Consider the following 14,780-nt stretch of genomic DNA (forward strand, 5'->3'; position numbering starts at 1 on the left):
AGAAGCAGCTATTAGAGCGTATTTCTGCAAAGTCTTGAGCTCGTTTTGAATAGAAGTTAAATTTCCAGCTGTTAACCGTGTCGAGTGTCGATGTATGCTCAGCCCGTGCCTTCTTGCATCCTTGCAGCGCCCGATTGTACATCTTCTTCGCCTTATCTAGCCGTCCCTAGTCCTTGTAGAGCAGAGATACATATAACTATTCTATTAGTTACATAAGTTATGATTATTATATAATCTAACTGTTGGGAATAAAGGCAAGTGGTCACCATATGAGGCATATTGCCGTCACGTGTGGCAAGTTGCCGTTACGTGCGGCAAGTTGCCATCACGTGCCGCCGCGGCACTAGCGTGGTGAGGAACCTTAAGTTCCTCACCCCTTTCTTCAAGAAGAATACAGAACAATCATTATACTATCTACGAACCGTAGCTACGTGATATCACCTTGTGTAACCAACACTAACTAATCATAATCATAATCAGCCCTTGTGATTATAATAATCAATATAATCACCCGCGGTAAGAACGCGTAGGAATGGAATATAGTAATAAAGCTTTAGTATTAAGAAAGTTGCTTCTTAATTTTTCTCTATAATAATCGACGCTTACTAAAAGGCGCTAAGCCTACTATTTTATATATATTAAAAAACGTCCTTACGGGCTTTCTTAGAAAAAGTTAACATATACGCGCTAACTCGTCGCAGTATATCTTATCTATAGTTATTTTTTGACTGTTATCTAATTATATTTGTACATACTTACCTAATTAGGAAATCAGTACATAACTAATATAATCAATATATAAAAATGTCTATTCAAAGCGAAGTCACGCCTCCTTCGAATAGCAACATCAATATCTATCACAATCAGCCTTTCGGCTTTTCGTTTTGAAATAAGGCTTATTTAATAGAGATTTTGTTGTTCATTCGTTTTATAGCCTTAATAATGCCATGCCGTACGGCGCTGTGTTGTCGTTGCGATAAAACGTCTTACCCCTTGGAGAATCGCGAACAGTTTTGCGATAGTTTCGCGATTTCTGCAGCTGTTGATAAGTAGTCTTTCCTGACAATTTTTCCCACAGGGTTTTTTTTTAATAGGTTTTAAATTGACGCTTTCTAGCTTCCTCCTTACTACGTTGTCGTCGTTAATAGCCTTTGATATTACCTACCCGAACGGTTTTTAATGATACTCTATGGGCGTAAAGAGACGACATATATTTCTACTCCTATATTGGTTACTGGGCGCAGGCCTTATACCACTAGGTTCGTCGTTAACAGCCTTTGATATTACCCAGGTTCTGGGTTACCTAAATGGTCTTTTAACGATACCCTACGGGCGCAAAAAAGACGAGATATATTCCTACTTCTATATTGGTTGTTGGGCGCAGGCCTTGTACCGCTAGGTTCTAACGGTACGCGTTGTTTGGGGCAATGAGTGTGTAATTATCTACCACTGCTTGAGACAGTAGGGAACCTACTATGCAATACAGCAGGCTGAGATGATTACCCTCTCCTCGGGCCTACACCCAGTGATCTAACTGGACTGGAGCGCCTCTGGAGCTCCACGTTGGATCCTTTCTTGCATTGGATTTGGAGCTATCGATTTTAAGGTTGGATTGGAGTGGATCTGACTCGTTTGGAGCTCCTGGAGCTCCAGTTCTATACCCGATTGGGAGGGAGGATAGGACGCTGAGGAGTTAGTGCTTAGTGTTAAGGCTAAACAAAGCTAATTGGCGATGCTGGCGCTTAGCGTCGGTAAGTTCCTGTCTTACAAGACGACTAATTTGTAAGAATTAAGGGCATCTACTCATTCTCTGCTGCTCCTGCTGTCGCTCCTGCATCTATACTTAACTACTACTTTGGTGTTTTGTTCCCTTCCTTCCTCGCCTAATACTATGGCGGCCGATATTACGCGTTACCTTACGTACTACTACCTCCTGCATCTGACTGATAGACCTCCACTAAAGGATACATTTGATAATAAGGATATCGGCGAAGTAGAGGGAGAGCCGCGGCCACTAAAGCTCTTACCCAAAGAGGAGGCTAAGGCTCGACTTACTGCTACGGAGGCTGCTGCTTAGGTGGATGACAAGGATGAGGAGGCTTTGGCCGAAGAACTCACTAAGGAGGCTGCTTTAGCGGGTAATGGTGAGGCTGGTGATGAGAAAGAGGACCTTTCTGCTGCCGATATAATGATTTTTGGTAAGTTCGGCTACCACTATTGGCGACCTTAATGCCAAGACTTACTATTTATAGTATATACTGCTTATATAACTGCACTGGATTTATCCTGGAGCTCCAGGAGCCAAACCCTATCTTCTATGGAGTGGAGTGGATTCAAATCGAAATCCAGTCCACTCCAGTCCAATGAGATCACTGCCTACACCCCCCAATACAATACATTATTTAGAATATATCTCTATCTCTGCGAGCGAGTGAATAGAATCAATCATAATCGGATGGGGCGATCTTATGATAATCAAATCTATAGGCTGATTACGGTTACGTTGATTATGTGCAACCCTGTTGTAGAGAATTGTCGAACTGAGACAGAATGTCTCAGTTGCCTAGTACCTGTCTCTGTTGCCTGTATCCCGCACCGTGTATATATAGTCCCTTTTTCTTTATAGATTAATCAACACACGAGTCCGTTCAACAAGAATGCCCATATTGTTGACCGTGCCGAGTATGGATGTATGATCCGCTACCAGTGCCTTCTCGTATCCTCGCAGTGCCCGATCGTACATCTCCTCCGCTTCCTTTAGTCTATTTTTAAAGGCAGTCTTCTTGATTATAGGGCAAAATTCCGGCCAGGCCCATTTTATTGGATCAAGCCCTCTGACGCATGTCATTGCGGGCTGATCGCAGATCCACTCCGCAGCTGGTTTTGGCCGAGAAGTGTTTCGTAAAGGTATGCCATGTGCAGACTTTGTGGTACTGACCTTGATTTTGTGGTAGATGACCAAATCAACGCAGCGAGGACGCTGAATACCGAGATCTTGCGATCTGTTATTTTGACTACCTCATCTCGGAGCACGAGTATAGGGGTAATGGGTATGGTGAATAGCTTGCTGCTGACTGTAACCGGATATTGGCGTGTCAGAGCGAAGTCGGGGAGTGCATCTTTGGTAGTAAGCTCAGGGCACACCGGAATCGAAGATTCGGATCGCGATATTAGAGCATCGAGTGCAAGGCGTTGATCTAATGGGCCATTACGACCTAAATGATATATCAGTGAGTAGATCAATGAGAACTGGGTGTCTGGCACCAGATCTCTCCTTATAGATTGGATTCTAAATCTCCCACAACCTAACATTCCCTGAAAAAAGCTTATAGAAAAGACCTCTCGCAATCCCATCTTCCGAGGTATCATGTACGTAAATTCTGAGGACAAGTCCGCCAGGGATAAAGGCAGTGCTTTTATCCATATTCGATATTGTTTAATATTTACTGAATATTGAATATTTACATTCAATTCCCAAGCCGTAGCATGGTCAACGCCATGGGGGGTAAACACCCAGGGGCTCCGAAAAGGCCTAACAAAGGCAGAAAATACAATGGCAACACTCTTAAGAACAGGAATAATAGGACTAAAAGATTGGCTCTACTGGGTGGGTGTCCTAGTAGGTAGCCCAAGATGCGAATGTGGCTGGCCAAGACAGATACTAAAACATGTAATACTGTTATGCCCCTTACGCACCAACTAAGAAGTAATGCTCTTAGTAGCTGGTACAGAGAACTATAATACACTGCTCTTAACATAAAAAGGTCTTAAGGCGGTTACCTAGTAGCTTATTAGCCAAAATGTACTAAACCAGTTCTGGGTTGCAAAGGAAATAGTAATAGAAGGCAAAGGGGTGAGTAACAGGCGTCCCCTAATGACTCTACAGTAGTAGAGTAAAGATTGCGATACTAGCGCGTCCGTAGGCTTATTACGGCAGCAGTGGTTCCCAAGGAGGTCAAAAAGTAAGGTAGTAGAGTACCACTAGCGACTTGCAGGCGCTAAGCAGGCGAGTCCCAAAAGGCGGGGAGATGGATCACGGGGTTTTCTTAAGTTAAGTTTTCTCCCCACATGTAAATAAGGAGTAGTCCGCGTGGGCCCAATAGGGATCCGAATTGGACGTTAAGCAATGAATTATTATTATTATTATTATTTAACGTATAAGCTTTAGCTACTAGATATGAGCTATTTTAAACCTCTTTAGTACTACTACGGCGTAGAGGTAGACAACTTCTATTATTATAGCCATGCAGGAATTAATAAAGAGTATTTTATAAAGCTCTACCCTATAGTATATACTAAGGTATTTACTTATAAGACGATTTGTAGCACCTAGAAAGCTATAGGTCTTTTACTATATAATCTTACCACTATCTTAAAAACTCTAGTACGTATAGAGGCCTCCACAAGCCCTAAAATAAGCTAGTTAATTGCAATTACAGACTATCGAACCCTAAAGACCCCTAGGACGGTAGAGGACCTTAAGTCTTTATAAAATTAGATCACCGAATTAACTACCGAGTAACTAGATGGTATGCTTAAAATCCCTACTTAGCAACGCGTTAAAAAGCTGTTTAAAGCTGCTATTAGCTTTACTACTAATATATAAATATAAAGAGAAGAGAATAAGCGATTTTAGAAGTATAAAATAGATAAGAAAAGTAGTAGGAGACTTCTAAGTAAGGGCAGAGTCCTTACCTAGAAGGACGTTAATTAATTAAAGTTGGAGGATCTATAAAAACAGGAGCTTGCTGCCCAAAAGTTAGCTTAAAAGGAGTATAAGGAAGGGACCTCTCTGTTAGCGACTTGGTTAATTAAGATATATGTATAGCAAAAGGGTCACGCAAGCCTATACGATTGGATTGTCTATAAACGAGAATCTAAAGCTAGGGAAAGGAAAGGAGAAGAAGAGTAGCGCCATTTAGTATTTTATAAGATCCTTACGTTACGTAATCGCAATATGCGGCAATCTGTGGCAATTTGTGGCAACTTGCCGGTATAAAGTTCTACTAAGTTCTGCCAGTTCTGCTAGTGCCGTAATATTACCCCCCCCTCTAAAAAAGCCTACCCTTAGGCTTTGTTGCTAAAAGTCTTAGCAAGAGAATTTAACTAATTAGACAACTTTAACCGCTAGTTAAAGTTCCTAGATATCTTAACACTTTATATAACTAAGAAATTTCTAGGGCGTTTTTATCCTTATGTTCTTCTAGTAGCTTATTATTTTTGTTATACTAGCATTCTATCTACTTATTTAGGTACTTTAGCGGTTTAGGTTTATTAGGGTATATTAGGAAATTTTTTTTTAGGCACGTTGTTGTAAACGAAAATCGGGGTCTGCAAAACCTGCGTAAGTCGCAAATTTGGCAATTTACGGCGATTTGCAGCAATTTGCTACAAATACATAGGCTACCTATACACGCGCTTGCCTTATCTATATGTTTATAGCAAATTGCTATAAATCGCTATAAATTACCAAAATTGCGACTTACGCAGGTTTTACAGACCCTAATTTTCGCTTATAATAATATGCCTAAAATTTTTTTTCCTAATACAGAGGCTCTGCATGAGGCTCTATATAAAGCTCTATATAAGGCTTTATATAAAGCTCTATACAAAGCTCTATATAAAGCTCTATACAAAGCTCTATATAAAGCTCTATACGAAGCTTTATATAAGGCTTTATATAAGGCTTTATATAAAGCTCTATATATAGAGGCTTTGCATAAGGCTCTATACAAAGTTCTATATAAATTTGTACACGAAGCTCTGTATAAAGCTCTATATAAAGCTCTATATAAAGCTCTATATAAAGCTCTATACAAAGCTCTATATAAAGCTTTATATAAGGCTTTATATAAGGCTTTATATAAAGCTCTATATATAGAGGCTCTGTATAAGGCTCTATATAAAGTTCTACACGAATTTATATACAAAGCTTTGCATAAAGCTCTATATAAAGCTCTATATAAAGCTCTATACAAAGCTCTATATAAAGCTCTATATAAAGCTTTATACAATACTCTATACAAAGCTTTGCATAATACTTTATACAAAGCTCTGCGTATAGAGGCTCTATATAAAGCTCTATATAAAGCTCTATATAAATCTCTATATAAAGCTCTGTATAAAGCTTTATATAAAGCTTTATATAAGGCTCTATACGAGGCTCTACACAAAGCTCTAGGTATAGAGGCTCTATATAAGGCTCTATACAAAGCTCTATATAAAGCTCTATATAAGGCTCTATACAAAGCTCTATATAAAGCTCTGTATAAAGCTTTATATAATACTCTATATAAAGCTTTATATAATACTTTATATAAAGCTTTATATAATACTTTATATAAAGCTTTATATAATACTTTATATAAAGCTCTGCGTATAAAGGCTCTATATAAAGCTCTATATAAAGCTCTATATAAAGCTTTATATAAAGCTCTATACGAAGCTCTATATAAAGCTCTATAAAGCTTTATACAAAGCTCTATATATAGAGGCTCTATATAAGGCTCTGCGCGAAGCTTTATATAAGGCTCTGCGCGAAGCTCTATATAAGGCTCTGCGCGAAGCTCTATATATAGAGGCTTTATATAAAGCTCTACACAAAGCCTTTATATATATACGCGCGATATACTACTATTAGGTCCCCGCTATATTCCTAATAGCCTCTATACATGCCTCTGCTAAGTATACCCCCTATATACACCTAGGTAGCCACCTTATTTTTTACCCTTCCTTATATCCTCTCTACCTAGGAAGACACTAGAACAACAGCTAGCAGATAACCGTTGCCGGAGCTAGATAACCGTCGCTAAAGCTAGACGACCGTTAGAGCTAAACAACCGTTATTAAAGCTAAACAACTATTGCTAGAGCTAGATAACCGTCGCTAGAGCTAAACAACCGTCGTTAAAGCTAAATAACCGTTGCTAGAGCTAGACGACCGTTAGAGCCAGACAACTGTCGTTAAAGCTAGACAACTGTCGTTAGAGCTAGACAACCATCGCTAGAGCTAGATAACTGTCGCCAGAGCTGGACAACCATTATTAGAGCTAGACAACTGTCGTTAGAGCTAGACGGCTATTGCTAAAGCTAGATAACCGTCACCAGAGCTAAATAACCGTCGCTAAAGCTAGATAACCGTCGCTAGAGCTAGACAACCGTTGTTAGAGCCAGATAACTATTGCTAGAGCTAGACGACTATTAAAGCTAGACGACCGTTATTAGAGCTAGACGACTATCGCTAGAGCTAGATAACTATCGCTAAAGCTAGATAACTGTCAGAGCTAAATAACCGTTGTTATTACTATACGACCGTTACTAGAGCTATATAATAACCGTTTAAACAACTAGCTAGCGAATATAATAAACAATTCAATTAATTAATCGAATTAAGGTAATATAGACAGGTAGGCATAGATAGGTAGGTATAGACGGGTAGGTATAGACAGATAGATAGGTAGGTAGGTAGGCAGGCAGGTAGGTAGGTAGGTAGGTAGGTAGATAATTTAGAGCCTCTATAAGAGGCTTCCCCTTAACACCTAAAGTAGATAGCTCTATATTTTATATAATTATAATATAAATATATTTAAAAGTATACTATAGAAATCTATAGAAATATNTAATAATTTNGTTATTATATAATATAATTATAATTTATATAGTTACAATTTATACAGTTTTTATAATTTGTATAATTTATATAATTTATACAATTTATATAATTTATACAATTTTTATAATTTATATAATTCGTATAGTTTACACACTATTTATTTATAGGGTAGCATTTTGCTATAATTTGTTATTAGGTGCTGTAAATTTGTTATAAAACGCGTAAATTGCTATTAAGGTGCTACAAACTTATTATAAAACGTGCGTTTTGCGTAAATTGCTATTAACTATATCCACCTACCGCAACCGTATGGTTTGTGGCAATTTGCCGCAAACCGCAACAACGAGCCCTAAAAAAAATTTCCTAATATAATAGCTATAGAACTTTTAGAGCTTATAGGGACTACCTATAAAGTTTTATATAGGGTACTAAGTGGGGTTTAGGTTATATCCTTTCCAACTAATATAATACTTTAACATTCCCTTTATAAGTTTACAGGCTAGCACTTCTTTAATTTCCTATTTATTATCGCCATTAACTTAAATTAGTAGGGGAGGTTTATTCTTTTATCCGGGTAGTAGGTTATTTATAGCTTTCTATAGCTTATCTAGTAAGAAGATAGGGTAAACTTTAATTAAGTCTAGAAGCTTAACCTTATACGAGTTGCCTACTTTATTAAGAATCTTATATAGTCCTACTATCTTATAGTCTAGCTTACGGCTAGGCCGTTCTATCTTCTAGTTCTTTATTATAACCTAGACTATATCACCTATAGTAAAGTTAGGCTCGCGCCTATACTTATTCGCCTACTATTCTATTAATTTTTAGGCCTTTTCTAGGTTTGTACGGGCTACTTTTTAGGCTTCTTCTAAGCGCTTAGCGTACTGCTAGGCCTCCTTATAAGATAGTTTTTCGCGTATAGTCTAGGGCCCTTTTAGTCTTTCCTAGTTAAAGCTTATATAGGGTAGGTAACCTATTTCTAGTTAAATAGGGGCAAATCTGGTAGAGTTATGGGGTAGGGTTGCTTAGGCGTAGTTTATTAAGGGTAACAGTTCGGCCTAGTTATCCTAGAAGTAGTTAATAAAAGGCTAGAGTCTTTAGTCTAAGTATTAATTTATAATCTCCGTTTAACCGTCTATCTAGGGGTAATATACTATAAAAAGCTTTAGCTTAATACCTAAGATCTAGGTAAACTTATTCTAAAAGGCTAATATAAACTACGGCTTATAGTTGGATATAATAGTATCTAGTAGTCCGTAAATTTAGTAGACGTAGTAGATATACAGTTAGGCTGCCTCTTTAGTATTAATATTTTTATAATAGGGAATTAAGAACGGGCGCTTGCTAAAGCGGTTAACTAGAATTATAACCATATTTTATCTGTTATAGTCTAGAGGTAGCTTATAAAAGTCTATAGAGACATATTATTAGGGGCGGTTAGGTATTAGGAGGGGTTTTAATAGTCCTAGGGTTTTATCTTGTGGAATTATGGACCTATAGCAGTTATTGCAGTTCCGTATATAGCGGTTAATATTTATAATTATTCTGGGCTAGTAGTAGCGGTTGCTAATAATCCTATAGGTCTTATTTTTTCTAGGGTAGGCTATAAAGACCTAGGTATATGCTTTAGTAATAAGCTAAGTCCATAAGTTCTGTTCCCCTACTACTACTAGCTATTTGCGGTGCTTAAGCAGTCTACTTTTAAGGGACTATAGGCTAGAAACGTTCTTTGCCTTTTTACGGTACTCCTGTAGAGAAAGGGCCATATAGTTTACTTATAGTAGTTTATTAATAAGGTCTAGTTCTATAGAGTTAATAGGGCATATCTTAGCATCTAAAGAGTTTATATTTAGTTCTGCCCGTATCTAGAAGTTAAGGTGCTTTAGTTATAGTAGCGCTTAGGTTTATAATAAGATCTTTATAGCTATCTGGTTATTTATATCCTATTTACGCCTTATAAGAGCGTCTACACGGTTAGTGGCGCCTAGCCTATATATAATTAAGAAGTTAAATTAAGATAGGGTGTCCGCCTAGCGCGCCTGTTAGGCTATAAGGGCCTTTATTATTATAAAATATTCTAAGGCCTTATAATCGGAAACTACTTAGATAGACTTAGGGGTGCCTTCTAGTTGGGCTCGCTAGTGCTAAAAGCTAGAGATAATAGCTAGCATTTCTTTATCGTAAATTAGGTAGTTTAGCTTAGTATCTACTATAGTCTTTAAATAGTAAGTAATAGGGTGCTATTCTCCGTTTATCTGCTTTTGAGAGTAAACGCCCACTATAATACTATCTAAGGCATTAGTTTCTAGCATTAAGGGCCGTTTTAGGTTAAAGTGGGCGAGTAAGGAAGCAGAGACCAGTCGTTTCTTAAGCTTATTAAAGGCCTACCTATATATGGTGTTAAAGTAAAAGGGCTGGTCCTTATAGGTAAGTAGGCTTAATGGCCGGGTAATCCTGCTATAGTTCTTAATAAAGCGTTGGTAGAAGTTATAAAACCCTAAGAATAACTGCACCCCCTTTACGGTCCTTAGGGGTACCTATTAGTTAATTATGGCCGTCTTTTTTAGGTCTGCCTTAATCCCATTTATACTAATAATAAACCCTAGGTACTTTATACGCTTAACACTAAATTCTAACTTTTTAATATTGGCTTAAAGGCTAGCTTTCTAAAGCTATTATAGGACTTTATAGATATGCTCTTTATATTCTAGTTCGTTTTTAGAGTAGATTATAATATTATCTAGGTATACTATATAGAAGTTATTAAGGTAGTTAAATAGTATATTATTTATGTATCGTTAGTATATAGCCAGTCCGTTAGTTAGTCTAAAAGGTAGTACTTTATATTTATACGTTCCGTAACGGGTCTAAAACGTAATAAGGTTTTCTAATTTAGGGTTTATCCTAATTTGGTAAAAAGCCTAGCGGATATTAAGCTTTATAAAGATCTTAGCTCTACTTATTTAGGCTAAAGTCTTATTAAGTAAAGGCAGTAGGTAGCGGTCTTTAAGGGTTAAATTATTAAGCTTATGGTAGTTAATATAAAAATAAAGTCCTCTATTTAGCTTTTTAGTAAAGAAAATAGGTAAGTAAAAAGGGGCTTAACTAGGCTTAATAAAGCCCTTATCTAGGTTATTAATAAGATACTACTTTATAGCCTATAATTCAGCAGTAGATTACTATTAGAGGGGGCTATAGCTAAGGGTAACCACCTTATCCGGCTTAATTTTAATCTTATAGTTATACGGTTAGTAAGGCGGGAGTATATTAGACGCTGCTTTAGAGAAGGTATTTTTAAATTTCTAGTATTAATAGGGCAGTTTTTGTTCTACTAGCTCCTTATCTATAAGCTTGCCTTTTTCTTAAGCTAGGGCTTCTTTCTCTTTAATTATTTAATTAATTTTGTATAAGCTAGTTATAAAGGTAACAGTATTAGGCTAAACTAGGTTTTAGTAGAATTCTATAGCGCTAATATAGTAGATATTAACTGGCGGGAGGTCTATAGGTTTCTTTACAGATATTTATTAGGCCGTATTTTGCGGTATAGGGTTTATAGTCTTCCTTAGCTTACGTTCTATTTTCCACAAGTTATCCTTCTAGTCTATTAGTTTAGTATATTATTTAATATCCCTAGCCTTTCTTTATAGCTGCGTAGGGCCTAAGTTCTCTATTAGGGACTTAGCTAGGCTATTACTAACTTCCTAAGTCTTTGGTGCGGGTGGTGTAATATAGGCAGTCTGGGGGCGGCGTAGTATACAGATTTGTTGCGGATTAAGCTATATATCCTTTTTAAAAGCCTAGTCCCTATACGTCGCATCGGCCTAGTAAATGGTGTTTATCTATAGCCGTATAAGGTTTTCTATTATAATACTAATCTCTTTTATAAAGGAAGGCGTTAGGGGTATAGTTTTAGGCTAGATAAGCTGCCTATTCTATACGTTAAGCTATAAGCCTAAATAGGCTAGCTATTTTCTTCCTAAAATTATATTATAGCTTCTAAGGTCCGTAATAAGGAAGGGGATATTATATTACCTTCGTCTGTTAACGCGGAGGTAAATCCATAAGATAGTTATAATAGGTAGTTCTATCTGTCTGTTATAACCACAAATAGGGACTAGTTTAGGCAGTTCTTTAAAGGGTATATTTAAAAAGTTAGCTAGTTTTATAGCGCACTTTATATTAATTAAGGTAAAGGCATTTACTTTTAAGTTAGCTAAAGTAGAGGTTAAAACTTAATATCTATTACGAAATAAAGTATAAGGGATAGTGCAGCTTCTTCTACTAACTAGCTAACCTAGATTAATATATAATATATCGATCCCTTTTAACCCTAGAGAGGAGTCTTTCTCTAGGGTTTCTCTTTTTCTGGCTCCGTACTATTCTCCTAAATTAATAAAACCTTATTTGTCTTTGCCTTTATTAGGCAGTTCCTTATAGGGTAGCCTATTTAACCGCATAAAAAGTAAGCTCCTTAATCGCTAAGGGCCTATATATAGGGGTCGCTATATATAGGCTGGGTATATACTAGGCCTATAGTAGGGGTAGCTGCGCGGCTAACTACTGGGTTAACTATAGGAGTTGCCGATCGTGCTAGGTTACTATAGGCTGTACTTATAGTACTTATGGCCTAGTTTGTAAGGTTTCTAGTTTTTAGCTAGTTAGCGTATACCTTAATTCGACAGAGGCCTTAGTTAATAGCTAGGCAATAATCCGTAAGTTTCTTTAACGTCTATACTATAGTATAAGCTAGCAATACGGCCCGCTATAGGTCTAGGGTAAGCTTATTAAAGAGGTCTGGTAGTAGGTCTTCCTAGGAAATTTAGGCCTATCTAGCTAGGTGTAAAAAGCGGGTTTAGAAGGCTGAAAAGGTCTCCGTTATTTTTATATTTAGGCTTTTATAGCTAAGGCAGGCGTTTTATACTTTAAAAGGGTCTTTATAAATAGAAGATAAGTGTTTAATTATTTCTTCTTTAGAGATAAAGGGGTTTGCTAAGTCTTTAGTATATTACGGGCGTAAATGCGTCTAGGTATCTCCGCCAGTACGGCCAAAAACATAGGCCATTTTAGCTTGGGCGTTAGGGAAGTGGTCTATATTAACTTTAAGCTTATCCTATAATTAAAGCTTTTAATTATTAAATATAGGGTCGGTTCCGTTTATAAGTAATAGGGGATCCGCAACCTTTACTAACCGCTTTAGTACTATATAGGCCTTAGTAGATCTACTAAGGCGTTAGAATAGGGCCTAAAGGACTATAGTAAGTCTTTAGTTATCTAATAATAACTTATTATTAGATATAGGGGTATCTCTAGCTTTAAGCAGCTCTCGCAGTCATTTAATTTCGGTATTAGTAGCTGTAAGCTCCGCCTAGGGGGTTAAAACGTTAATTATTTCTTTATCTAAAGTATTTAAGGGTTCTATAGCTGCTTTACCTACTACTATAGTTTATAGTATAGTAGTAAAAGTATTAGGTAATTCTAGGTAATTTCTTTAGGGGTTCTAGTCTATATATATCTTATAGGTCCTTTCCTTAGGGTTCTATTCTTTTCTTTTAGGTCCTGTCCTTATGGTCCTAGTAATATCCTTAGGGTCCTATTCTATATTCTTATAGATATATTTAAGTTCCTTCTTAGGAAAAAAGAGTAGAGTAAGCTTTAGATAATGTTAGTGACTTAGTTAATCGAGATATAAGTATAGTAAAAGGGTCGCGTAAGCCTATATAATTGGATTATCTATAAACAAGAATCTAAAGCTAGGGAAAGGAAAGGAGAAGAAGAGTAGCGCCGTTTAGTGTTTTATAAGATCCTCGCGTTACGTAATCGCAATATGCGGCAATCTATGGCAATTTGTGGCAACTTGCCGGTGCGAAGTTCTACCAAGTTCTGCTAGTTCTGCCAGTGCCATAATACTCTCTACTAGAGCTTAACGTTACTTTATATACTAAAGCTATATTAAACTTTAGTAAATATAGTTAAGACAAGGCAACCTTTACATACGTCTTTTAGTTTAATCCTCAGCCTATAAAGGAATTTGGTAGTAAGTTGATCTAAAGAGGAGGCTCGGAAGAGTATAGTAGTAAGCCATCTAATTAGTTACCATTGGGGGCAAAATTACGCCTATAACGTACTCGGAAACTTTTAAGCCGTTTTCTTTTATAATAAGAAGCGTAATCGCTTTAATTTGGGCTATTTAGATTTAATATAAAGGCGTTGTTAATTTTATTATTAATATAAATGCATCTGGGGGTAAGTGACTCGCTTGGGGGGGTGTCTCGCTTCCTGGGTCCTACGTTAGTATACGTATATATGTATGTATGTATATTCTATTATAGCTATACACTATTTAGGGTATAGGCCGTTACAGAGCGCTAACTAAATACTTCCTGCCATTAATATGCATGCTCTAGTTTAGAAGCCAACTATAAGAACTATATATCTATTACCTAACACTATACTTAACTAAGGAAAAAATAAAGGAAAGTAATGTATTACTATTAGAAGAAAGTCAAAGTTTAGAGGCGAGCTTAGGTAAGTAGTTTTCGACGCCTCGTGTTTGTAGGGCTATTCTAGCGTTATACGCTTCTTAATTAGCGACGTACTAGTAAAGGTATATATAGAAAAGGCTTGCAGTATATTTAGTTAGATAATTAAAGGAGGGATTCTTAAGAGTTTTTGCTTATTAACGTTGGCTTTTATACTCTCTATATCTTATACGCTTAAGTATAAACGTCCAGTCTCTTTTACAAATTTAATTATAGCTTTAATTACGCTAATGTCTGGCTTCCAGCGCTTAATTGGGCCATTAATATTCCTACCTCCTTCTTATCTATATAAGTAGCCTCCTAATATATATAATAGATCCCTAAATTAATCTCTATACTACTCTCTTAGTTTAAACCTCTACTATATCTACCTCCTATAAGAGAAGAGGAAGTGCTATATTAATTCTATAAGCCTATAGTTGTATAACGCTATCTCTAATACATTAATTTTATAAAGATATTCTTTTAGAAATAACTTACCGGTCTATAGCTGCGCAAGGATAGCAGCTTCTAAGCTAATTAGCTACTAGTATAATCCTACAGCCTTTCTAAGGTAGAGTGCTGCGTTAATCTTCCTTATAAACTTACCTATATTAGATCTTCCCAATAAAAGCGGTCCTATTATTATCT

The 14,780-nt window shown here is 36.7% G+C and overlaps 2 protein-coding genes across 2 annotated transcripts; both read right to left on the reverse strand.

The window, feature by feature from the left end:
• Positions 1–112: 112 nt before the first annotated feature.
• On the reverse strand, positions 113–2,770 carry K441DRAFT_510365 (uncharacterized protein; the record flags this gene model as incomplete). The annotated part of the gene is made up of 2 exons (XM_067642090.1): positions 113–166; positions 2,639–2,770. Coding segments are annotated over 2 exons (186 nt in total), but the record flags the coding sequence as incomplete, so codon positions are not given.
• Positions 2,667–3,352, reverse strand: K441DRAFT_659270 (uncharacterized protein). The gene has a single exon (XM_067648494.1). It carries the CDS (start codon positions 3,310–3,312, stop codon positions 2,845–2,847), a length of 468 nt encoding a protein of 155 aa, XP_067504344.1. The 5' UTR covers positions 3,313–3,352; the 3' UTR covers positions 2,667–2,844.
• Between the last annotated feature and the right edge of the window lie 11,428 nt (positions 3,353–14,780).

Source organism: Cenococcum geophilum, assembly GCF_001692895.1.
Source record: "Cenococcum geophilum 1.58 unplaced genomic scaffold K441scaffold_19, whole genome shotgun sequence".
NCBI lineage: Eukaryota > Fungi > Ascomycota > Dothideomycetes > Gloniales > Gloniaceae > Cenococcum > Cenococcum geophilum.

Bases quoted from the DNA above. Each gene is read 5' to 3' on its own strand.
- K441DRAFT_659270 (XM_067648494.1), bottom strand. From the start codon at position 3,312: ATGTTAGGTTGTGGGAGATTTAGAATCCAATCTATAAGGAGAGATCTG.